Source organism: Aythya fuligula, chromosome 27 (genome assembly GCF_009819795.1).
Source record: "Aythya fuligula isolate bAytFul2 chromosome 27, bAytFul2.pri, whole genome shotgun sequence".
In the NCBI taxonomy this organism is placed as follows: Eukaryota; Metazoa; Chordata; class Aves; order Anseriformes; family Anatidae; genus Aythya; species Aythya fuligula.
This window is the reverse complement of record NC_045585.1, coordinates 4,251,134-4,279,065: the sequence shown is the minus strand read 5'-3', so window position 1 is coordinate 4,279,065 and position 27,932 is coordinate 4,251,134. Positions and strand designations below refer to the sequence as shown.

Here is a 27,932-nt window from a genome sequence, read left to right as displayed (position 1 = left end):
GATACAGGAATTCCAAAAGCCATTCTTCCCCAAACAATACTATGTAGGCTACAGAAGTAACTACACTGCCTTGCATATTCTTAGGGATGTGTGTAAAGCAATGGACAACTGACAGTTACAATTCTGCATATGAAGAAAGGTAGAGGGATACTACATCTATAGCTGAGTTTCCTTTTCTCCATCTTTAAGAAAGTGGGTGACTACAGGGCATGGTACTGTTGGAGGGTGTTGTTTGCACCAACACCAACAAATCCAAGGCTGGGTGAATTATTTTCTTAGCGCATGCTGCCTTTAATCAGTGCCAGGGTATTTTATAAAATGTTCTAACCTGTGTGTTTGTTTAGATTGCCTGGACTGCAAGCTGGAGGGAAAGATGGGAAAAGAAATAGATCAATTTATCCAGTACCAAGAATCCAAAAGCAAAAAAGAAAGATCTGATTGCTGGAGGGAGGCTGTGCAATCTAGCATAAATGAAAAAGAGTGCACATGAACTTGAGGTTTGCCCAGGATTCCAACAGATTTGCTTTAGAACATGTACCCTAGGCAATATTCCAGCATGATGTTCTTCAGGAATATTGATTTGCTTTCTATTTAGATGATAAAAATCATGCGGGACCCCTGCCCATGCCTAGATTGAACTCAATTTTTCTATCTTATGGTGGAGATAGGAGTTTAGTAGATACTATAATATTTATTGCTTTGGTCCTCCTTAAACCAACTTGCATGTGAACAACTCCTGGTATTATTTCCATGAGCAGAGCAAGGACTGCAAAGGTGAGGACATAATAAGCAAAGTGGAGGTCTACGTGTCTGAATGCCTCCCACCTCTGGCCTAGAATCCTGGCACAAGACCAGTATCAGAGCATTTTGCTTTACGGGAGGTTGGGAAACGACAGAGAAAGCGTGTGAGGTATTACATTTAATGCTTCAACAAAAAAAAAAACTGAAAAAACAATTTTTCCAAACTTTATCCCCATGGAGAAACCCAGATTTTCTTTTCTTTAAGGAAAAACACAGACTTCAAATGCTGAGCAAAGCAGAACCTATACATTTAGATGAGAACAACCAGCCCCACGGCTGCATTATCAGCAAAGTAAGGTGAGAGAAGGTTCACAGGGCCAGCAAACGCTGCCATCTCTGCATGCCAATTTCCCAGTCAGATGCAGGCTCTGGACACATTCCAAACCGACCAACGACAAGACTGCTTCAGTTCAGAAATGTAATTACTCAGATACCATGGCCAAGCCAATAATTAAAGATAAGAAAACACGCATATTGCCTGAGTCATACCGATGTGACCACAGGACTTCTGTGTGCAAGTGTCCGGGTAAATCACAACATCAAGAAAACCTGTATCTAATGACATTGACCTGACCCAGGTACGCCCATGATTATGTAAAGTTTTGCTTGTTGTGATAGGGAAGCATAACAGAAGGAATATTACTTACAACGTGTGCTTTGAGAGTTAGGATGTTTCCATTAGACATACTCATTTTCTTCAAACAGTGTCTCAAATTCCACAGTGTGGATTTACTGATTTAATTTTCTCCATTGCTTACACTTCATGAAATACAGCCCCTTAAACAGCAGAGGCTCTGAATCAGTTACACTTTAATATATTTTATAAAATACATTAAGACTTATTTTAGCAAGCCAGCCAGTCACTAGAGAAAAGATTCATGTAGTGCATGTATTCTCCTTTTTATGATTCTTTGTTAATGATGATTTTTTCACACAGATAACCAATCTTTTTTTTTCAGTATGCTACTTAAAAACTCATTCATTAACACTTCAGATGCAGTTGTGCCTACAAATGTCTTTATTAGGATGAAAAATGGAGCATGATCCATCTTCTCGCTTTCCCTGCATTCAGCACTACCAGAAAGAAATACTTACCTGCTTTTTCTGAGAAATATAAAGTGCTGTAATGCTTTGGACTCAACTCACAATTTAGAACCTCAAGACTATACGTTCAAAAAAAAAGAAAAAAGGAAAGACAGAAGTCGACACTACACATCGCAGTGACAGGTGCTGTGAAAAATCTCTGAAATGGTTACAAGTTCCGTATGCTATCACAAATTAGATCTGCACATTCTCATCTCTAGCCCTCTGCAGGGTATTCTCTAGGTCAGAAATCCATGCCCCAAATTAAGTAGCTGTGTTGTTCACCGCAGACAGGGTGGCACAGGTCCATGAAAGGGTGAGCTCTGGAAACTCACGGAGGGGAGTTGTTGCAGACATCTCCTGGCAGCTATTCATTTGCTCTGTCTGGACTACTAAAAAGTGTCTACATCTCCGCACTCAAGAATTGCTTTTCTTTTCGTAAAAAAACATGGCTGCATGTAAAAGTAGCAGAGCCACACCGTGCTCGGATGCAACATTCAGCCCGTCAGTAAGACAGTACAGAGAGCAGAAATGAAGAGTGCTCTCTGGAGTGCCTGCTAGGCTAATGTGATATCTGCAGTTAGGGATGGCAGCTGGGGATGCAGCTTGCAGGAGAACTGGTACCACAGTGACGGGTTTAAAAGTCCCAACACACGGCTCCACCTGCTTCGCCTCATTCTGATTTTTACTCATATTGCCACGTTATGGGGTTGGGAAATCACAGTGCAGAGAAAAGTCAATAAAAATTCAATTCAGAATAATAGTCCTTTGCAGCTCAGCAATGCCGAGGAATTATCAGATCATTCAATGTTATGACAGTTAATGCAGTAAAATAAAAAACCTGAGTTTACACATATTTACACATTCAAACTAAATCAGCCAGCTAAAAAATCTGTCATTTATAAAATCACGGAGTTGGTACATTGTCCTATTTCTTACTTCAAATGTTTTAGTTATCATGATAGGAAAAAGGGAAAAAGATTTATCACAAATTGCTAGAATGCTATCTGATAAATTTAGCAATCAGAGTTTCTTGCTTGAGCCTCCTGACTCACCGAGACCTCCCCCTGCGTTCCCATTCCCTCCCGAGAAGCATTTCTCCCATCTTTTTTCAGCGTGTTGTCATCATTTCCTGGGACTAGGTCTATAAAGACCTGAAGTGGTGATTTAAAGGAAAAAGGGTTCACAACAGACTGGGGGAAAGTAATTTCCTGCTAGCAGCAGCGCTGCAAAGGACGTTTTCAGGCTCTGATTCTGTTAGAACAATGCAGCAGATCTAATTGCAGGGTAAAAATTGGATGAGTCTTCAAGTATCTCCACAGTCTCAAAATAACAATTGTGTTTGGGTTCTGTCCTTTGATGTCCCTCTTACTATGATGGCATTTATTACATTTTCCATTCCATCTTTTTTTCAGATAATGAATCGTTGATTGAGAGTGGTAACACTACAGCATAGTACTTCAGATATGAAGAACAGAGATAGACTGAGTCTGAACACTTTCCAACTGGGGAAACAGTTGTCCTCTGCTCCCTGTTATGTTAAAAATTTTTGTCTTTTGCGCTAAAGGAGTTTAAACCAAGTAACTGTTCCTGCCTGCTCATCATAACTCTTAATTAATCTACAGTGCTTTTATTTAAAGCTTAACATTTTTCCTCCACTGATTAGAATAACCCAATTTTTCCTACCTTCATCTCATTGTCCCCACATCTTATCATACCTGACAACCAATAATATGCTTTGATATTGAAAATTAAATTTAGAACACCATGCTACAAAATATTCTAGTGTATTTTTGCACTTTTTATACGAAGCATATTAGATAGTGTTAAATGGTTTTCCAGATGTTTTAGACCCGTCTTTCCTATGTGGAGTGGAGCAAAAGGGCACTTTTCAGGGGGCTTTCAGTTTGCATTAGCCTCTTTTATCATATTGCATTGTTATGAAACTGTGAGTATGTGATCCAGGCAGAATCTCTGAGAGAAACAGACTTGCTGAGTGTAAATGCAAATCAATCAATCTACATTAAAATAAAAGAAAGCTCTGAAAATAATAATAATTTAAAAAAAGGTATGCTTTTCTATGGTATGTCAAAGCGAGCACTTGTAAAGACAATAGTGCCTCACTGGTATCAATATGTATTTAACCCTAAAAAACCAGCATGTTTCCATACTTTACAAAACCTTGAATAGCAGAACATTTACTCACAGGCTATGCGGACAGATGCCTTCCTACTCTTTGAGGTCCCTAGGTGGCTCCATGCAACGCACTGACACCAGTAATCTTCTGGCCCATGGAAGTCCTCCACCTGCTGTCTCGTCACGTTGATATACACCTCCCGAATTTTCAAGCCTGAAGGGGAAAGACACAGAAAATTAGCCAATACAGGCTATCTTACTTGGGCTTAAGGCTAAGGTTAGCCAAACCTTTTCTTTTAATTAAACAATTCCATTTTAAATCAAGGCAAAGCTCTAATTACTTTGATAATGACATATTACTGCTAATTAAATCCTAAGAGCTGAATAGGTCACAATGCACTGGGTTAAAAGAATTACCCACCCACTGTGGTCTTTGCAAGAATGTAACACTTCAGAAACCTTTTATCTTGTGCCTTTTTCTCCCAAATGCTTATTTGGATTTTTATAAGATGCAATAAAACTGTATTCCACCTAATTCTTAGCGATCTTGAAAACCTTTCCCAAGTACCCCAGTAGGCCCATCCAGAACTATGTTTGCGTGCCAGGAACTAACAAAGCCCCACTGAATTCCAGACTTGGTTCCAGCTGTTTCCTCACACAGGAGAGAAGAGCTTTGCCCTACAAGTGCAGCATGAGGAAAGCTAAGCTCAAGCCAGTAGAGTCTGGAAGTTGTTAGAAAAGACGAGGGGAAAGAAATGGCACATCTCACAAATGGAGATGGTCCTCTGCCACGGGAACCAAGGGATCCAGCTTCAAAAGCAAAGCCTTGACTTTTTTTTTTTTTCCGCTTTCACTAAAAGAAGCATTTATAACCTCAGAGAGGCACCCGGCTTATTTTATCCAGTTTCTTTCCTCAAGTAGAGCCTTGCTGAATTCATCTGCAGTGCACTGCTGTTGGTTTTCTACTGCAAACTTGCTTGTTTATTAAAATGAATACCTATCTCTTCCCAAGGTAGAAATCAGTTTCACCCAGAGAACTGAGAGAAGGATCTAATGGAATAATGAAGGCTAGCCGGGAGTAAGGATGGAGAAAGTCCTGTGCTTTTTCTTAGCCTGCCACCATTTTCGTAACCTCCTGAGCACAGATGAAATTTAGCAGTGTTGCCCTTCAGACCAGAAGCATTTGCTTCTGTCAAAGTTTGCAGGTAAATACAAGACAACAAAGACCAAAGTCTTGTAAGCCTGACACTTTATTTTACATGCTTGGGATGGTTGCCATGTCTGCAGCTCTTTTGTACGACAGTGCTGAGGAGAGGAAACATAATCCAAATCAGGGTTAAAAGGCATTAAGAATCATTTAAAAGAGCTAGTCAGAAAAACATTAATTTGAAAATTGAAAGAATTCATGCCTACTACTTTCTTCTATTTCTCCTCTGGTGCAGTCCCAGGATACTTATTTCCCCTTCACTGGAAATGAATGAAAACTCAATCTTAAAATATTTCATGCCTGTGAAGTTTATAAAGCAGCAAGAAATTTCTAAACCTGAACTCCATAAAAATTGGCTTCTACTTAATCTCAGGCATCATTAACAGCTGGGTATTTCACTTCTGAAAGGCACCAGGAAGCCAGTTTGTTCCCTGGGTAAACAAGAGAGATGAGGCCCACTGGGGATGCTCAGGGAAGAGGGCTGGGGAAGGTCAGGCGAGCTTTAAATACTACAAAGCAAGTCAAAATTTTTGCTATGTTTTCAGCAATAGGCAAAGGACATTTTTATTTCTTTCCATTTATCCTGTTTGGCTTGTCATATTTCACAGTAACACCTTAAGATATGGCCAAACCTGTGACAGCTTCCTAAGTTGATTCAATAATCATTTTAGTCACTCAAATATTTATTCACTCTGTAATAAACAAACAGAGGTTTCCTGGCTGTTTTTATTTGTGCCTTTTTTTTTTTTTTTTTTTTTTTTTTTTTTTTTTTAAATATGTTGATGCATTTTTCAAAATTGTTTACAAAAAATCCCTTTTGTTTTCTGCCAGCATGAAAACAAGCCATTAGGAACGAAACCTCGCACCCGGAGCTCAGCAGGTCTGTCAGCAGCTCCTGTCCTCGCTGACACAGACTGTAAAACATATGCTTGAAGTGCACCATCTCAATTTAAACATCCAGGCTGCTCTGACAGCAATGAATCCTCAAATTCTCAGCCATACAACCATTCTGTAGTGATCTTTAGAAGTTAAAGATAACGGCAGTGAGTTCTGTTAAAGAACATCTCAGTCCTGCTGCACAGGACCTGGACCACAGCAGGCCTCAACTGGCTCAATATTTCATGTCCCGCCATGCTGTACGACCCTGACAGACACACACTTTCTTGATAGTGTAAGCTCTGATAAATGAAGCTGTCTGCAGTCCCTGGATCATCTCAGTCCAAGCTACAAAGCATCAAGCTCCAGAGCCTCCAACTCCAAGCTAATTTGCAGCCATGTCCAACAAGGTTGCAACCCATCTACTTAAAGACTTCTTTGACAAGGATGAAAAATGATTAGTCCTTGACAAATACTGACCTATCAATGATGGCCTGTCTCAGTCAGGAATCACTTGTCCAGCATTCAATTAGCTGACACACACTTCTGTGCGACCCTGTGCCCCATATCAGTGCCCCTGCTGCCCTGCACGCTCCTGTGAAGGTGCTGGGGCCTACTGGGTGTGCTCAGCCTCCTGCTGGACCTGAGCACATCCAGCTCACCTCCCATCCTCCCATCAGCTTATCCCCACCATGACCTCTGCGTAGCATCTTCCTGGGGATGAAAATCCTCCCTGTCACCAGCCGTTAACCACAACCTTGCTGACAGTGCTACCGTTCCCCCACCCGGTTATGATGCACTGTCTGTCGTCTGAACTCTCTCAATTTCTGAGCTACTCGAGGAATTTTTGGATGCAGCGAATGGAAATGAGGAGCTGAGAACTACCTATTATACAGCTTACTGGTGCAAGCAACAGAACCTTCCCTGATACCAACCAGAAAAATCACCACGTGTAAGAGCAGGAGTCATTTCTAGGCTCATTGCTGCTGTAAAATTCTGAGCAGTCATCACTGAATACAGGCATCTGCAGCTTCAGGTTTGTTAAGGTAGAATATTCTCCAGCCCAGCGCTTCCTTTCACTGACACGTTATTTAATTAGTATAGATAAGCCTGCATTTTCTGAAGCAATGCTTAATGTGCTTTGAGTCAGGCAACTAAACAGCACAATTGTGAGGGCTGAGGGTCCAAGGTTTGAGAAGGGGAGAGGTAGGGATCCAGGCCCTTGCAGAGGTCTCCCCATTTCCCAGTCCACAAAACGGATCTGGAGAATATCAAGTCTTTGGGGAAAGTTAGGTGTTGTTTATGGAGGAAGCACACATATTTTCATTTGTTTTAGAAACAACTATGAAGAGCAAACCTACTGGGAACAGAAGCATATATTCTTCCTTCATCATCACTATATTTTATCAACAGATATATTCACCTGCCCTCTGCATCTCAAGAAATGCCAGAAAAATTGTTCATAGGAAATGACACAGAACGAAAAATCCATGCAAATGAAAAACAGGCACATCATAAACACGAACAACATTTTACCTGTAACTTGTAAAACTCTAATAAGCACTGCAAGTCCAACCCTTTAAATTATTGTGCAAATTATAACCATCATCTTTTGTTACACGGTACAGCCTTGCAGAATATAAAATTATGACTCTGGTACTGATATGCTAATAAGCTTTCTGCACTGCTGGATGGTTTAGCTGCAGATAGACTAATGCTGGCAGCAGATGAATAATTGCTCTCCATGTACTAAACATAACAGAGCTGCACAGAACTTCAGCATTTGTCAGCTTTATTTGTTTAAATGAGAAAAACGCTGACAGCAGTTATTGCTGTAATCCTTTTCTTTATCAGACAAGAAAACTCTAGTTACTCTTAGCAGGTTTGATCCTGTGGCGAAACCAAAAGTTGAAATATTTGTAAACTAATTCTCAGATGAAAAAAACACATAAACAAACAAACAAAACAGAAGAAAATGAGTCAAACCATAACTATTATATTATTATCGCAATAGCATCTAGTAGCTCAGGCTCTTACTTTCCACATATATAGTGAGCGACGTTCCTGTTCTGCTACATTTATGGAATAAATAAAAAAAAGGCAGACGACTGCTTTCTGCAGCTCAGGAAGCAAGGGAGAAGATGAAATAACTTGGTCTCTAACTGACCAATCGACTGTGACAGCACAGAGATGGGAACATGGATCCATCACAGCCACAGTATGCGTTGGCTTGCCTGCCTGGACCTTCTGCATCAACAGCAGCAAAGCCACAACAGACTTCAGTGCAAGCTCCTTCAGCCCACCAGGACCCCTGTACATCCTCAGCATGTGTCAGAGCCCAGTATTTATCCATGGACCTTACAAAACTACAAAAACTACATCCGTCCTCTTGTGCAAATTAACACATTGACTCTGTCTTACTCTAAGATTTGTATTTCTCCCCTATGAAAACAGTAGCCTGTGAAATTGCATTTAATATTCATCACAATGACAAAATATACCACTTGCCTACCAGCAGCTGTCCTTCCTGTCCTTCTAGAAATACACAATAACAAGCTGTAGGTAAAATCCATCATCAGCAGTGCGCCTTCAAGTACCACTGCCAAGTACTTCTTGCATACACTTGGCTAGGAGCATGCTGGCAGAGACGCTAAGGTACATTTCTTGCAGTCAGCATTAAGTTTCCTCTTTTTTGTTTTTGCTCCTATTTTTCACCCCTCTTCAAAGCTTCCTCTCTGAGTTGTCATCATATAACAAGCAGTGGAGGAATGGAGAAGGACAGACCCCTTTTCGCTCAGTGTGGCCTCCCTTTTGGTGAGCACATCAGAGCGCTCCCTTTAACCAGAGGCACCATTCGTGGCGCAAATTCATGCAGCTTCTCACCAACGGAGCCCACGCAGCATGCAGAACACTGCGTGTGCCTGGTAACAGACGTGTTTATGCTCAGATTTGACTCCAGAAATGAGGGCACTGCCAGTATGCATATTTATTCTCCCCCACAAAAAACAACACCAAACAACAACAAAACCCAAGTCTGCTGTTTACTGAAGACTGGGTAAGAGTTCTAAAATAATTTATGGATACGGATACATCATGGGAGAGAGTATCCAGGACTGTCCTTCAACATTACACCGTAGCCTTTGCTTCCATTTCTGTGCCTAAGGACCACTGGGGTAGCTTTCAGAACACACAAACCCCCTGAGCTGTCTGGACCACACGCTGTACAGACAGCAATACCTTAATGGGTAGCTCTGTTCTTGGGCTAAATTAAAACCTGCACCACTTGTATTTTAGATCCCATTTTCTAAGGCTGTGCGTCCACATTTCAAAACTCAATGTTACTGGTTTTAATAATAATAAAAAAACCCACACACATACAACAACAACAGCAAAAACCACCACACTTAAAAACCAAAGACCTAAAGTTGCTTGATCTTTTTTCATTCTGTTATTAATCCAAAGCTTCAAGAACATAATTGCAGTATTCACATGACAGATTTTCATTAACCATACGGAAGGAAAACATTCAGGGTCGACATTTCTCCTACATTGATTCAGCATTGCCTTTAGAAGTAAAGGTTACACCTATTAAAGTCTTTTTGAAAAGGTAACTGCAAAAATTAAAATTCATCCAGATTAGCATTTACAAAAAGCCGTTAGTATGAAATTTCTTCAGAATGTGTCACTTAAAAAGAATTCCAAACACCACTGTCACGTTAGGAGACATATCTTCTTTTTAAAACAGCTTTTTTCCTCTCAAAAGGAATTTCTTATATTGATAGAGAGGATGTTATGCCTACGCTGCTATTTCCAATACTTGGAGTTGCCTAGCAATCTTGGAATTTAAAAAGAGAAGGAAAGCAATAACAAAACTGAATTGTGAAATTACAAGACGGTGCAGCATTAAATTGGTTTGCAATACTTATCAAGATTCTTCTAAATGAGAAAAGATAAAGGGTGTGCAGGAGGCATGATAAAATCTTTTGATCATTTTCAACTTTCTCCCTTCTTTTCCTCTTTGTTTAGATATACACTTTTACACAATGGATTTCTCCTGCTTAACTTCATTACTTACCAAATCCCTATCAGCGCTTGGGGGTGAAGGTAAATGTCGAGTCATGCAATATACTGATGTTGCCATTGGTTTTCGGGGTTCATCCTGACAGAAATTTCATAAAAGCATCCTTCTTTCCTGTTTGTATTTCCCACTACAAATTACAGCACTGAAACACACAGAAGTTCCCTCTAAAAACTGTTATTTTCTTACAGAAAGCTCTCTGTCTATCGTAGCCCTATGTCTCCATTTGGAAAAGGTGGTGGTGCATATGCAACTTGTTACTGTCTCTGTGCAACACCTCCTGCGCCTTCAGTTGCTTTAATTCCCTCCATCTCCCCCGTTATAGTATGTCTCTCCTGCCGGGATCTGTATTCCCCTTCTCTGCCTTTCAGGTCTGACCTTTTCTTACCCTCTCCCACCCACTCCTTTCCGTTTGCATTTAGGAAACTTCTCCCATCTCCACAAAGCTGTGTCTACGCGGTGCAGCACAAGCACACACAATCTGTCTTTACCCACACACCGAGCCAACCAAAACACGCTGCTGTGGTAGCCCAGCAGTGAGCTTAGGCTGCTGCTCTGCACCCACTAGCACGGCTCACTGGCTGTGCTCTGAGCAGAGCTGGCATTGTCATAGGACTCCTGAATGTGTGTCTGGTCCCACTCCTTCAGCTCAGTGCAGTCCTGTAGCTACCTGCCCTGCAACAACCCCCAGTGCTCCTGTTTGTGTATTGTGGAGTGTGCTCTGCTGTACCTTGCTCTGGTTTGTACATTGCTGAGTGGCACCGTACTCACTTCTGTCTTCCAAAGGACACATCAGCCCTTACCTGTGGTCTCATCCATGCTTTCCTCCGACACGTGCTCGTTTTGATGGACCCATTCACCGTTGCACTTGAAGAAAATCTGCATGGCTGGCATAGCTTTACAGCGTAAGACAATGGGGTTGCTTTTTATAATGTAGGCATCATCTGGTTCCTCCATAAAATGAGGCAGAGTTCCAGGAGCAGATGGGATAGACTCTGGAAGGGCTTCACTGTTATCATTTCCTGAAGGGGAAGGAAAGGAAAATACACATTTTTCATGTTGTTCCATCTTTGTATCATCTCATTTAATTGACTGGAAAGCATTTTGCGTTTTATTAGACAATAATTTTATTAGAGAAAAACTTGAAGAACTTGATGGTTGTCAGGATTGTGCTTTACAAGGAATTTGACAGATATATACACAAAAATAATAACTTAAATGCAAGAACTGTCAAGAAAAGTAAAGCTTCAGAAAAATATATCATCACTAATGCCATTTTTACAGATGGCAAACTGAGGCACAGAACCATTAAATGGGTCACCTACGGTCACACACAAAGTCTGTGCAAGAACTAGACCTTATTCTTTTAAACAACAGTCCAGAGCCTTAACTACCAACCCTTCCTTCTTTCAAACGCTAAATGTAATTTCTTTTACACAGTTGCTGCAGATTTAACAGGGATCAGAGTGCTAACCACAGAGAAATATATTGATACGAGCAGCATTACTGTAGCACTCCAACAGTGGAATACGCAAACTGCGATTTCATACCCACTTGGAGGAAATTTTCAATATGCTTTTACACCGATCCCATTTACTGCAGCCCCTTTCAGATGATATAAAAGTGGAAAAGTGGTTTCTGTACGGCTAGAACCTGCAAGATGTTTATAATGTAGGCTTTCTCAGCCTGCAGCACGGGCAGGAGGATTCAAAGGCGTGCAGTCAGCACCGTACAAGCCTACATGTTCCGATTTCTTAGACATGAAGACAGAAACACTCAAACACAAGCTTCGCCTCACTGCAACTCTTCTAATCAAGTCAAATCCTAGATCCTGTGTGAAAATCAGAAATATCCCATTGATTTTTAGCAACACTGGGATTCATCTCAGCAGTTTGTCAGCTTTGTGAGAAAATTCAGAGAACAGCAGCAAAAAATAAATCGATTTATGAAGGAAGATTCCAAATTACTGAGCACATTCAGCACAGCCAAATGGCAACAGAGGAGGACACAGGCTGTATGCAGATGAAGGGCATACAGTATCGGAGAAAGAACAGCCGATGGCAATATATATGTGATTTAACCGAAAATAATGAGGTAAGTTAGACAAAAAGTAATTTATAATGAAATAAATAAGTCTAAAAATGGTCACAGGTCTAGAAGGTTATAGAATAGTGAATATATTTTGCTACTTCTCTTAAAAATACATCTCTCATTTAGCGCTGGATATCTGCATGCAAAAATATACCCGGCATAAGTGCTGTGAGATGATTATGATTTTGAAATAAACTCAAGAGGGTTCCATTTTTCAAATGGGCCCAATGTTTTAAACCACATTTTCAGTGTACTTTATAAAATATTATCATAATTCTTAGCATTTTACTGCTGAACATTTATGCCAATTTCCATCTTGTCAATCTTCAGTAATACTGAGTCCCTGCAGGCTTTATTAAATCCATGCTTTATAGGAAATAACAAAAATGTCATTATAAGACTTTTGGAGAGGCATGGAAATCCCAAGCTCCCATCAATATCTGAGTGCTTCACAAGGCAGCAAGAAGCCTGTGTGGAGGAAGAATGGTGGACAATTTCCTAAGGACTCATTTAGCCAGAGAGCTTTCCATGACCACCGTTATCCCACTAAATTTGCTCCTTAGGGCAGGACACGAAGATGAAATTCCAGCTGTGCTGAAATTAAGGGCATAATTCTCCTTGCGAGCGGGGTCAGGATTTAACACTATCGCTTTCCATTGTTAACATGTTACTGATGAGCACCTTAAAACTAACAGATTGTAAAATAACATTTAATGGGCAGAGGTGATGCAGTGCCTACAGCTCCCAGGGCCTGGAACAGGTACGATCACACGCACCGAGCAAGAGCTACTTTATATTTAACTAGAGCTCCAGCAGGAAATTTATCAGTAATTGAGAATGCGTATCCTTTCTCATGTCCATTTGTAACAGTTTACTGATGGCAAAAGTGAAGCTGGATTAAAAAAATGCGATTTTTAAACTTCACTTTCAAGGGCCACCTTTTTCTTTATTCTTGCTTTTCTTTTCATCCATCCTGCATCCTCTGCTAGCAAGGACTCCTTTCCAGCCTTGAAGTCTTTCCATTTTTTAATCTCCAAGTTATATATTCTTACCAATCTCTACAAGGAAAGTTTGTCATCCTAAAGAAAGGTTAGACTTGTACAGAACTCCTCAGTGAGGGATTGCAGAGTGCTTTACAAATCTTAAAACCTCCGAATAAACTAGAAGACTTTATAGCAGAAATATGTTTCCCACATTATCTCCTCAAACATCTGTACAGCAAATAAATGCATTAAAAATAAAATCACCATTAAGTCCGATCTCTGAAATGCTTCTTGTCAAAGCCCACAGTGCACCCATTAGTAACAAAAACGTAGTACTTGTACAAGCTGTCCATCACGAGATGCTCGTGGATTCACTGCCAGCCATCTGACTCAGTGGTGTCCTGCGATTACCCCAAATGTCTTCAGTAACAGCCACTGCTGTGATGTACTTCCATTTCCGATATTACCTACCAGATCATCAAACTCCATATGTGCACGCAGGCATGACAGCGCTGAGAATTCAAATGTTCAAGGAGAAACTGCTCCGATTCCACGAGCTGCTGTGCTGCAGCACAGCTACAAGAAGTCCTTCCAGCGTACTGAAGTTCTTTCAACCACACTGGAGTATCAGAAGTGAAATTTGCTACACCCCTCTCCCTGTACTTTTGCAGCTCTGTCAAAGGGTGACTTCTGACCCACCGGCATTGCCCCGTACTGACCCCCAGCTTTTCGAGGCGATAGGCAATTTCCTCAAGACCACCACCACGACTGGTCTCTCCATTTCAATCTGCTCATCTGGATGCTGTGCAAATGGGAGTCACACAACAGCCTTGTGTGACCTCCAGGGGAGGGCAAAATTATGGGAAGAGGGACTAAAAAAAAGGAGTGTTTGTCCCCAGATGTTATTTCACGTTCAAGTTCTAAACAATTTGGCTACTGCAATCGGTAGCAAACAAGATCAGACAAATTACGATGATACATTTCAACTCTCCTTAAAAACAATTTAGAAGTACTTAGCTGAAACAGGAAGATGTATCGAACCAGGCAAATCTATCACACAACTCAGCTCCCTCACTGACCACCTGAACTGAATGCCATCCATTGCTTCAGAGCTACACTTCTTGGAGGTAAACTGCAGAGTCCAGAGTTCCAGAACATAAGATAAAAACACTTTTTTGTGTCTCTAGGAGCATACATACATATATGCAAGCACTCTTACCCACCCCAATAAATAAAAATAAACAACAGGAGCTGTCACAGACCTTGAACACATCAATGCTAATCTAAGGGAAGACAATGCCCAGACTGATGCTCTGACATCCCGAGAACCAGATGCTGCCCACCCATAACCAGGTAGAACAAATCCCAGGGTCAGGTCCTAAAAAAATATTATCTAGAAGGCTATTGCTGATGTTATATAGATATACGTGCATTTCAGGATAAATACTGCATTAGCTGAGATAACTACAGCAGCTGCTGACCAAAGCAAAACCTCTCCTAAAGTGTACTTAATACTTGTGGTTTTTAATTTAATGCATCTTTTTTTTGCACATCATTTTTCTGTACCCTAATTTGTTTTAAAATTTATCTGAGGCCTACTAGAATTTTATACGGGTTTTGATTTCCAATTATTAAGGCTTTTAATTTATAACTGTCGGTTTTCAAGATTCAGGCCATTTGTGGTTATTGAAAATTGGCTGTTTTAATACAACAGTGAATGACAGAAGACCAAACTATCAAACACAATTCTTATATTTTTCATTCCTGGAAAATTACCTTTCAGGAAGTGCTTTGTGTTTTATGATCTGCACACTAGTCCAATAGGGGCTTTAAATCTTTTTATGACAATAATAGAAACAAAAAGAAATGAAAAAAAAAAAAAAAAAGAGTTAGGAAAAAACACAAAATTCTTCTATGAAATAAATATACCACTGTTAGTTGTCAGGTCACGTTTTAAAATCTTGATAGCAGTGGAAGGAAATCCTTCAGTAGTTCAAATCTGATTAGGATAAAATGTTACAGTAAAATTTTGAAACAATGAAAAATCGTGGTTCCCAAACTTTTTTCCCAAATTAAAATTAGATTTTTAAAATAAGTAAGTAGCTTCACCTTTCCGTTAAAAAAAAAAAAAAAAAAAAAAAAAAGTTTAGGAGTGTCCCAAACAAGCCAAGTAACTTGCAGGAAACAAACATGTATATTGCTTCCTTTATCCAAGTCCCCTGAACTTACAAACCTTGGCATTACCACTTGGCTTCCTTATGAAGCTCTTGGATGTGTTCTGCACTCCAGGCCTAACCCCATGGGCAATGCAGAAAATGAGTCAAAAGACAGTCAGCGATGACCAAAACTGAACTTCCAGACACCTTCTTTTTCCCCTTTTCAGTTATTTGATATCTGTTATTTACTACAGAAGTAAGTAATGACAACTGTCATCTTCAAGTGCGCTCATTTTTATGGGAGAACCAGAAGATAAAAAATTCCTACCAGAGAGCACATAAATTGCTTATGCACGGAGCAGCTTCTGTAACAAACTGGAGCCATCCTTCAGTCAGAAAAGCAACTTAGGTGAGATCTGCCTACATTCCTTTAATCATCTGACCCTCTCCCATATGCAAAAATGTGATTTTTTTTGCTCAGACATTGAAGGAAATACGATTTTGCTGTCCACATGAAATCCTTTAATGCCTCTGTTATTTCCTCTAGTACACGGATTTACTAAAGCCTCCAGGGACGTGGTATTTAGCAAAGATTGACAACACAGGCAACGGTGAGAGCGGTCAGTAATAAAACATGCATGCTGATGAGCTCACTGCATAATTTTTCTTTAAGTTCTATACATTGAGGGCGAATCCAATTATTACCTACTCAGCACCACTGGTAAATGGTACAGAACTACTTAATGAGCATGATTGCCACGGAGCACTTACTGCACAGCCTTTTTATTTGCTTTTCCTACTTCAGTATATTCTCCAAAGATGTAACTTTTAAACTTACAGAAATGCTTGAAAATGCTTTTTATGCTTTTAACTGAATTCCTAGTTTCTTTTGCTATTGCATAACACAGTCCAAGGCCTGGCTTTATTAATAAGCAAGCCTGCTCACACCTTGATTGTGCATTTCAGATCCAAGGTAAGGAAGGCTGTACTAATTATTTCAGACATTCAGTATTTGCTGTTATTTTCCAGCAGATTCCACATGACAATGATTTGTTTACATGATCAATATTTAACTCCAGAAATGAACGTATTAAAAGCAGTCTGGGAAGAATGCTTTCAGAAAGAAAACACACCTATGAGCACACTGTGTTTACAGGTGAGAACTAGTGTGGGTAAAGCTTTTCACTACAAATTTTCCCACAATGCCTGTAAAAAAAAATTCCATATGGGGTTTAAATGGATTAAACAAACTTGGATGTAATTCAATTGGACATTGCTCTGTGGGAATCTCATCCTATTTCACTGTTGACATGATCTGATTAAGCATAGTCTGCTTTCTTCTGGTAATAAACCATGCTACAAAAACTGGACAATATTAGGAGGAAACTTCACTGCACGTCAAGGTATGGAATTAAGAACCCCCTGGGACTGCTGGGCTGAACCAAAGGTTGTAAGATATGTGAAACACCTTAGGCAAACGAACAAGTAATTAGAGCTGAAGTATGCATATATACATCATGAACAAATATTTAGGATCATTTTTCTTCTCCACCAAGACGTTTGTTCCCTTTTCATTTCAGCAGGGCCTGAAATCATAATTAGGTTGCCAGGACAATACCCCACGAGTATAAGACACTAATAAAATATCAAAGTAGAAAAACATAAAGATGCCACTGATGTTTGAACCAAAATTACTTTCTGATGTGAAAACAAATCAAAACAATGTCAGTGCAAGTCTGTAGAGACTGATGAAATGGTACCGCAAAGATGCCAGTGCTGCCATACATTTACAACAACCTCACCTATAGAAAGCAGCACGACACCAGTGGAAATCAATGAGATTCCTGTCAAAGTACCTTTTGTCCATCTATTCCTCTCTAATTTGCACATGGCACATGGTGTGGCTGAGCCAGCATGTATTGCACATCACAACCTGAGAATTCAGGTAAGTTTTCATCCTAATGTTTTGTCATAAGACAATGCAGTTAAGGAAAGTTTCCATTGCAATGCAATACCTGCCCAGCTGCCCTTTAGTGCTTCACTGAAGGATAATGCTTAATGAACCAGGCACTGCAATAATTAAGTCAGATACACATGAACTAACAGACTATTTGGGGTTATGTTTCCGTGTGTTACTGTGACACCAAGGCAGAGAGAACAGGAACACTGTCAAGCAGATGAACTTGCTTTTGAATAAAAATACCTTTGGAAATAGCAAACAAAACCAATACATATTCACACCAGTTCTCTGTTTTTTTGTGTGTGTATTCTAACTGTAGTTTTCAGGGTTGTGAAACACAAGATAAAAATCAAAGAAATTCAAACCTAGAATCATCCTTCATGATCAATCTAATATCACGGTGAAGACTCTCAGCAGGTAAAAAAAAAAAACATGACAGCTAAATTATTTCTACTCAATTTCCAGAGTGGACTGAACCTTGTAGCAAAACTCACAACTTCAAAATTAAGTACCTAAAAAATAGGACTTTTTGAGGATGCTTATATACCCAGGAGTAATAAAGACTAAGAACACATAATTTATTATTTTCAGAGAATTCTGTCATGGAGCGAGTAGATTGCAGGCCTTTGTTAACACAACCCAATAAAGCAACTCTTTATACTGGACATTCATCTACCCTACAAGGGACCATTTCTCCTGTTTTTAAGTTCAGTGTCTGAGACAGTGGCCACCTATGTTTTTAAGAGATGTCTCAAAAATTCACACCCCATCGGATGCCCTCTTGTGGGGAACTGAAATAAAAGCTTATGGACAAAAGAAAAGCTACACATAGAACCCCTTCTAACTCTTGCTGTGCAGATGAGATTGGCAACACTGATAGGGTACAAGGCCTACTGGCACTTGAAATACTCGCCTGTGGAAGTGGAAACCCCAATGCTGCTATAACTATCTTGGCACTTAAAAGGATAGGTGATGCTCTGAACAAAGGGAGCACTAGTGGGAAACCAAGGATTCCTTAAGAACATGCTATAGGACCATGATCACTTTTTATTTTGCATCTTAGCAGCCAGGGTCTCCTACATTTTCAGCACGTGTTGAAAGTCACAAGTGCAGCACACACATCTCAGCAAACCAAGCCATGATATCAGTATATTAGTTTCATCAGACCCTCTTACTTCCTATGGATATAAAGTATAAACTTCCAGCAGCTGTACCGTAATCCTTCTCATCAAATATTTGGGCGACAGGTGGAAAATTGTTCTGCCAGCTGAAGGAAGACAAAATCCATTCCTCCTGGCAATTTTCTGCAATGAAAACTCCAAAAAATGAATGTGCAATAAGTTGTGGAAATAAATCTAAAATATTATCACACAAAAGCAGTGTGCTCAAAATCTTTAGCTGCAAACTAAACCTGCTTATCTGAATTTTAAAGAATTTCATTTCTTTTTCTATGTGCATAGGCCTAGATACTAGGCTGGGTGCTTATACTTGAAACTATTTGTTTTACACCTGTTTGCTTTTTTTTTTTTTTTCCTCCTCCCCATTACATTTTGCTTGAAATGCTCTGTGGTTTCTTTGATCACTGCTTTTAAAGCATCTTGCATGCATCAAGAAAGTCTGACAACAAATCTGGGAAGTACATATTATCAATTTCATTTTCCAGAAGGGTAAGCAGTCAGTCTGCACACAGACTCTGTGACTGAGAGCAGGCCACGAGACAAGGAACCAAATGCCACCGAGCTGTGCTCCCATGCTTAGTAAAACCACGCCAAGCTGCAGACACTGTTCTCTTCTTATTTACAAGGCTTTGGATGACATCGTGTCCAGCTTCTTTGCAGAAAAGGAGAGTGAAAGTCCATATCTAATCATGGACTTCAATCCCCTTTTTACCCCACTTTTCACCAAAGCACAGCAACAACATTATCATCCAAATGACTTCTCGCACAGAATCCATTTGAAAAAGACACTCTGATGTCAACAAAATTTTGCTGTGAGAGTATAAAAAGATTATAAAAAGAAAAAAAAATAAAGCCTTTTTCCTTAGTACCACTTTCCTTTCTAATACGACGTTCAGCTGGCATTGCTGTGCCCTCTCTTCAGCCATTTCACAAGAAACTTGCAGTTGCATGAAATTCATAAAAGCATCTCTCCATAAACAACGTTTTTAATGGGTTGCAGGAGAGTAGGACATTTATTTCCACCAATGAGGCTTAATACGTTCATAAAACATTACTGGTCTTTTCTATGCCAACAGAGATTTATGTGGTATACTATTGTAATCCCTTATGTATTCTAAACCTATCTATATCTAAGTTATACATATTTATAAAAATGATATATTGCATTTATTAAATATTAAGTGGATTAGTGGATTACAAACTTGAAGAATCTTTCATACAGTCATACATTTATTTAACATCTAGATTTTTTTTTCTTTAAGCAGTAGGCAAGGAATATAAATCTTTAAAGGAAAAAGATTCTCCAGCATTCTAAAGAGATGAATCGGTGACAAAAAATGCGGTGTGTGAAGAATATCAAACCTGAAGAAAAAAAAGATCAACTTTAAAATGCAGTGAGAAAATACTTGATAATGCCAGATTTATCCATGTGAAGAGAATCAAACGGATGAGGACAATGACTGCAGATTTAGCTGCAATCAGCACTGAAAGGACCAAGGCCTCACTGGTTTATTCAATGAGCTCAAAACATACCTAAAATTCTTCCTAGGTATCAAACACCTAATATCGCATGCTGACTAGACGGAGTTTAGCTTAAATAGCAGCAGAAATTTTATCAGTTTCCTGAAAATTTGTCATATTTATCAGCTGGTTGTAGAGAGAGGGAGGACACTTTGGTGGCTCACTGCGCAGCCACCTATTTTCAGGTGGTGAAATAAGATGTTGAAGGTTATAGCTTTGTTGTTGCCTAGGATAATTGGCCTGTTTAAGGGAACAAGAAGTGAACTCTGAATAAATTAACCAATATCGTTTGGCTAACTGATGTTCCAAGTGCCTCAAAGGGCTGCCAACTGTAATGGGTGCCATTAAAAAGTCAATATTTACTTACGGTTCCTACACTAAGGAACAGGTCTTGTAGGCAGCTAGAGAAAATCACGTCTACAATTTAACACAGAAGTACAAGATAAAGCAGGAGATATAAAAGCGAAGGAAAGCTTCTCTGGAGAGCTCTGCCTGGACTTTGGTATATTTAGATATCTCACATTTGCATCGAAAGCTATAGCTATTTCTTCAGGCAGACTGGTCTTCCACGCTACCAATCATCAGATTAAGCAGCATCCTAAAGGAGATGTTTCTGAGAGCAGGGACAAGTTCTCCTCTGAAGGGCTTGTGCCACTCAGAGTCAGTAACAACCTCCACTCTGTCCCATAAATGGTTTAAAAAACAAACAACCGTATTTGAGCTGATTTCTTTTTTGAAGCCTTATTAAATTTCCAGTTTACATGTTAAAAGTACGTGTCTCTGACTGAGAAGGGGTATGAATCACAACCAACCTAGAAGAGGAAAAGCCAATATGCTCATTGTGATCCTAACAATGAATATGAAGAGGGTGGATTTCTTCCATCTGTGAGAATCTTAGAAAAATAAATCAATTATCTTACTGATGATACTAAGAGTGCCGCATATAAAATTTGTAACTGCTTGGGTTCTGTTCAAGGATAATGTATAATTCACCAACAGAAAGTGAATGATGTTAGGGTAATGTTAATGTGCTTATTAATGTAAAAGGCAAGGGGAAATGATCGTGATGTGAGTAACTTGTTCTTAAATATCAGCAACTCGCTTTTATTAGGGCCCAGTAAATTGGAGAAAACCAGTAACCTGCTTACATATTTGAGCCGAAATCTAATCAGATTTACTCTAATAGCTTAAACCTTGCCCTTATTCCAAGTCCCACCCTGAAATTTGAAATTATGAGGATGCAATCCAGCTGCTAGAACTCTTCAAAAGATACTCCAGCTTTATTACTCTCCCTTCATCGACAAGAGTGTAATTATACTTTGGATCAGCTACACTGTGATGTATCAAAGAGATTAACTTCCATGGGAAAAAAATAACCCGAAGGAAACTAAAAACTCCAAGTTGTCCACAAATGATGAGCGTAAACTAGGATTTCTCCCAAGTACAATTACTGACTTAACGTAGCTGCTTATCAAGCCCTGGGTCAAAATACCGTACCTGCTCATGCAACTACTCCAAGCTCAGCAGCACAGCAATAATAAGTATAATGAATTCATACCCAGCTCATAATTACACCTGCGGTACAATGCTTATTCTTAGCTACAGCAGCATTTTATTTACTGAATGAGCCACCAGAGCTCTTTCCGCGAACTCAATTCACAAATCAATTGTCATTATTAAGGCTAAAGGCTTTGATGTGCCCAACTGCCAATTCAGCTGCTGAGGAGACGCTTACTGCAGAGCTATTCACATCCTGCTTCAAGCTGGACTACAGAGGAGTTTTTGTTTTGTTTGTAAGCAAGTAATAAGGCTGCCGCATTACAACTGCTGATAATATATTAAGAAGGAGGGGGCAAAGAAAACCCACACATATGCCAAACTGCTCTTCTCTTAAAACTAGCTCAGCATCAAAGCTGTTCTGCAGATAAATGTCAGTTTAACTTCTTTTGGAAATGTTGGAGGAAAAAAATATTCTTCCTGCACCACAGAATGATAACGCACACAATTCTTGAGGACAGATGTTGCATAACAAAGCATGTCTACGTTTTTCTTTGGCTGCCAGCATGGAAAGATAAGCACTATCTGTTTCATGCTGTGTTTATAAGCTCAGCACAAAGTCTCCCTGGCCGCTGTCCATCCAACCTTTCCCATCCCGACATTCCAGCAAGAAAGGTGTCAGTGACCTGATGTTCGCAAACACTGAGGGTGTATGATTGCATTGGAGCCAAGGACAGGAAGATATATACCACATACCAGCACATACCACCTCTGAAACAATAAACCAGAAAGATCAGGGAACACTTATTTGTCCAGAGACTGATATTTGCATGGCTAAAGCAGGATTTGTATTCTGGTACAAAAACACCTCAAGGCAAAAATCAACCTGCACTTTGTAAACATGCAAACATTGACATCAAGTCCTATTATTTTTAAATACAGATAAAAACAATCTTTTTTAGAAAAAAACATACGGAGATCCTATTTGATATTTTCAAAACGTTGTAGAACGGGATGTTTTTGTATTGGAAGTTTCATATTAACCAGTAGTATCATTTATCTTTTACTCCTCTGAGAAAGAACAGAAACCTAACGTTTGTGCTGAACTTCAGCACAATTTATTCTCTTGTACTTAATATTTGGATAAATCCTGTACTACAACAAGGCAAGCCTTGAAAAAAAAGGTGGTTGGTTCAATGTACATTGCCATGAAGCCAGCCCAAACCTACTTAATCAAAAGGCTCATTCTAGAGTTTCTTTGCTCGAAGATCAGTTCAGCTGTACCACTGTGTAGACAATGCCTGGCTTGGCATTAAAGCCCCACAAGATCTTGATTTGATCCCAAGTAACACAAGGCTGCCATCCAACCCCCAAATGAATTTTTATCTACACAGGAACTGTGATAAATAGGAGTAAGATGATGAAGATATTGAGGGATATGTAGAGAGTAAGCGTATTGACCGTATTCTGTTCAGAAATAGCTCTTATGCCCACATGCACTAATTATAATATCACCTACGATATCTCTGCCATTTGAAAAGTTGGCATTTTTCATCTGCTTTCTTCTTTTGCCTTACACAGTAACCTTGCTGTGTATCAAACTCGAGTATCAGTCACTGTCATAAGGAAATTACAGCATGAAAAATGTGAATCGGCATTGAAATCAGTCGTGTCTGAACAGACAATACCATGATTCCAAATGCAAGAGGAACTTCCCCTCCCACCCATTCCCTCTTTCAGCCAAAGTCCATTACCAAATGCACAAGCAAAGTGGAACAAAACTCAAGAGCACTGCTGTTACGCACATCTTGAGGTGCTCCATAGCCAGCAGTGGAGACAACAGTGAAATTCTCAGCAACTGTGTTTTAAATCCCTGATGATCTAATTAAAACTGGACTAAAGAATGCTTCTTAGGTAACTGCAACCTAATAATATAAGAATATATGTAACATGAGGTATTAACAGACATTTATTAGAATGAATTTAGATGAGATGAATACTAGATTACCAAATTCTTATAAAATACAAAAGTGAAACTTATATATTAGCTTGTGTTTGCAAGCGTTTCCATTCCTCGTCCCATTTTACAGGAATTAAACAGAGCTAGAGAGACAGATGAGCTAAATTTAATGAGAATTCTGAGTTGGCTGTTAATTTTATATTCATAAACTTTTTCAAGTAACCCCTGCTTCAAACACTTTATGAAACAGACAAACAAACACACACAGTTGCAACAGCTAAATGAAATAATCTCAAAAAGAGAAGTAAAAGCCAAGAGTGAAAGAAACACCTTTTATATCCTGTTGGTCCAATGGCACTGCAGACTGGGCAGCTCTTCATTAACCCAGCTGCCCTGTACTGGTCACTGTTCATCTGCAGCAGTGTTACTGCTGGCTGCTATGCATGCAGCCCGATCCATCTGCACAAGGACTATAATTCAAATTCTGAAGCAGCAGTTGAGACGAAAACCCCAAAGGACAATCCAGAAACAAAAACACACTCATGCATTCCTGTGCTCCCTCTCCAATTAAAGGAATGAATTCACCAAGTCGGACATAACGGGGAAGAAAAGATTAGGCAACAGAAGGAAAACGAAAAAAGAGGAAAATTGCTCTAGAAGGAACGTATCACACAGTTATCACCAATGTTTCAAATTAGCACAGCAAGTTATCTGTATCCGATTGCAGTCACGAAGCATGCTGCATGTGTAAAATATACAATATATTTTCCAAATGAGATTGGCTTGCCGTAGTCACATCTGCTGTAATAATACATTTTCAACACCACCTGGCAGTTTTGTCTTAAAGCCCTACAGCAAACGGAACCCAATTCACCTGTGGTCTTCGCTCTTATTTGCTGTTGACCATGGCGATTTAATCTGGAATTGAAAGCCTGGATCCCCTGCACGCCTTCTGGCTCCTTAAGTACTACAGCCCCTCTCCTCTTGAGGAAGACTTTATATTCCCATGCTTCCTAACAAAGGGTAACCAGCTAATAGGTTGAAAATGGGTGCCATTAAATGCTTAAAGAATAGCTATCTTTACTCACCTTAATAACACTATTTTCAAAGGATAATCTTATATCTATCCGTTTCTTTACAAGTATTCTGAAGATATCCTGCAGCTTTATTGGTTGGTTTGATTAAGCCAATACATCTGCAATTTCCTAGCCCACAGTAAGTAGATGTGCTCTGCAGATTCATGATTTTCTGCAAAGCGTATTTTCAACTTTAGTACCTCAGTGAAATTCAAGGAGTGACTGGGGTTATTCTCCTGCCCTATAAAGCTTAAAATTTATAATAGATCTTAGTCAAAGATATAACTCCCATAGAATACGTACTACATATACATATAAATGATAAAATAAGAAAAAGCTTATGAAACATCATTCATACAGGATTCCTGAATATTAAGTTTTACATACAGGAACAGTGGACACACAGAAAAAACTGTACAGATAGAAAAGAAAAAAGAAAAAAGCATTTATGGGAATACGTGTTACTGTTGCTCTCCCTTGTAGAATCACTACCCTAACCTCCAAGCAGCTGGAAGTAAAACAGTAAAATATGCTGGCACGCTGTAATATTATTTATAGAGACCTGTGAGGCATTTCCATTCGCTTATGTTACTACAGTTCTCAGAAGTTGTTTTGTAGTACTAGAACATAAGATTTCTGTGGTGCCCTCCAGTAAACTGTTTGAACAAATAAAATACAACTTTTGCAATTCTTCTTTCTTCCGTTTACTTACACTCAGGTAACTTTTCCTAAAACCAGGATGAATTTAAGCAAAGATATCCTACCTGAATGGAGAGAGTAACATCTTTTGGAATTTTCTTGAGTGCCAATCTTAAAGATCCTTTAAACAGAAGGCCTAAAATGTCATTCATCAACAGCCGTGATGATGGCTCTTGTGCTGGCACTGGCTCCATCTTCTTTGCACCCTCCCTCCAGGTATCATGTATTTTCATCTCTCCTCCAGGCTGGGCAGGGCCAGCTCTCAGCCTGTTCTCACAGGAGATGCTCCAGCCCCTTCATCATCTTGGTGGCCCTTCATTGGACTCTCCAGTAGCTTCATGTCCCTCTTCTTTTTCTATAACTAATTCCCCTCGGTTCTCTGAAATTTTTGCTACCTGGCAGCTATTGTCCTAATTATCAACTTAAATTGCCTGTTTATGCAGCTACCAGTAGGGGGAGAAACAAAAGAACCCCAAAACAAAGCAAAAGAGAAAACCCAAAAGAGATCAATTTGAAAATACTGTCTCTCAAGAACCTCCTACGCCAAACGCCCCTACAGCTGACAGTTTTGTGCAGCACAAAGATTAATAATTTTCAAAACCTGACATTTTCCAGCTGAATCACATGCTACTTTGCGAAAAATCTTTTCTATATCCGGCCCCGTGCTGCTTTTCAAGGAGAAGGGCATTTTAGGCTTTGGCTGCTTTTGTCATGTTAAAGGCCTGAAAAGACTTACAGCTGTTGGCTCCGCAGCAAGCTGTTCATGCACCAAACATGCACTTTTGGGTGAGCCTGGCAATCTCTCTGTATTTGACTCATTTATCCTTTGATGCCCATCAACTGATTTCTCTTGAACTGAAATCTAAATAAATCAGAAGCCTTTAAAGTAATAAAGCACATCCACTCTTTTCCCCTTCCACCCCTCAAATCAGTTAAAGTATTCACCAGTCTTATGGCTTCCTCTTGCATGTATTTCATTGATTACAACCTTCTCTACCCATGGGTTTTCAAGCAATTTTACTAAATGCTGTGTTTTCTGATCTTTTACAGTACTGAATGCTCTACAAAGAAGCCTAGAGCAGACTACTCTTTATCGCAAGCTCTGGAATCTAGACCATTTCCTGATGTTGAAAATCCCTGCACTGGGGATAAGGAAGCATGAATTTTGAAATTTGTGATTCCAAAAGTCCCCCAGAGTCAAGGCCAACAATTCAAGTTTTACATTGAACAAGCCAAAGGAGTGTATCGACAAAGTTGATGTCAGAGGGACTGGACAGTGACTGAGGAATTGTGTTGAATTTTCTTCTCCTTCTGCCTGGATAACCAACAGAAAAGGACACGGAGCTTTCTCACAAAATCTTTAAAAACACAAGAAGGTGGATAACTGGTTTTACTTATGATCTGTAAGTTCACATAAAATTGCCCTCTCCCTAGATCCTTTTAATAATTAGCTGTTCCCTATTAACTCATTTTCTTTACAGAGCTGCAGGGTTAATTCAAGTAAACAGTAGGACTATTCTAAAAAACAGTAATACATTCCTACATTTCAAACTGCAGTCAAGTCCTTGGAGAGAAGAAAATTAAAGAGCTCAGAAACAACCCTTAATAGATCTTCTCTGTGGTTTTTGGCTTCGCGTTATTCACAGATTACAGAAAGCACCATATTTTTCCCCTCCTGAGGTTACTGAATATATACCACCAGATAAATGCCAGAGAATGCCATTAAACAACCAGACATATGCAGTTTTCCGTTACAGGCAAAGAACTTGCTCTGCTACTTTACTGAAGAATAAATGCCTCCTCTTTGTAGTTGCTAGAGAATCCTAGCAATGCCTCCGTTTGTAAGCATTGATCCATTCTTGGAGGCAGAAGCCCAGGATCTTACTTTGAAATTTCAAAAATCCATAAACTTTTTGTTGACTTCTTGATATATTTTTTTTCAGTTTTGTGTGCACACAAGTTTTCAGAGCTTGTTTATTACAATTAACTGAACTGCTGAAACACCTAGACTGAGAGTACAGTACATCATGGTGAGTCAGATCTGAAACACATGGGAAGAGAAATGCCACCACCCAAACTGTTTGTGTGATAGATAAAAAGCTTTAGGGAAAGAAGCCACAGAGCATAATTTTTCCTTCCTTCTTGATAATGACTTTGTTTCTTGCAAAGTACAATGCAGTCCCTTCAGATTTCAATGTACAGTTCAATTTTCCTAAGCTCTACTTCTTGTCCAACAACACGTTACATTCTTCTTCATAACTTATCCTAAAATGGCCGGTAAATTTTATGTTGGACATGCTGAATGACTAAATCAACAAAGCACCCGTTGTACAGGGGTTTTCATGCCATTATGAGCTGGACTATTTCAACTCTGAAGTGGGGCTACTTTACGACACGAGAGGCAGTGTCATTATCTGTAATAAAATGTACAAAATGAAGTGCTAGGCTAAACCAAGAACAGGTCAGAAATACAGGCTCTGGTACTGAATGCTAGGTACACATAACCCACAGATACAAGCCTTACCTGATAGCAAACTACAAAATTTTTCCTAACAGGTGAGGGGAAGGCAGGCAAATGGCCACCTTCCTGCATTCCCAACTCAAGAGCCACTCTCAAAACAAAACGCAGC

The 27,932-nt window shown here is 39.5% G+C and overlaps 1 protein-coding gene across 1 annotated transcript in view; it reads right to left on the bottom strand.

Moving 5' to 3' along the window:
- The window catches only part of UNC5D (unc-5 netrin receptor D), a 71,826-nt gene extending 57,790 nt beyond the window's left edge, over positions 1-14,036 (bottom strand). Inside the window, exons 1-3 of the mRNA XM_032204017.1 lie at positions 13,955-14,036; positions 10,985-11,203; positions 4,091-4,234 (exon numbers count right to left, since the gene is read on the bottom strand). Coding sequence (XP_032059908.1) covers positions 4,091-4,234; positions 10,985-11,203; positions 13,955-14,036 — 445 coding nt within the window. The remainder of the gene's footprint in view (positions 1-4,090; positions 4,235-10,984; positions 11,204-13,954) is intronic.
- Positions 14,037-27,932: the final 13,896 nt, after the last annotated feature.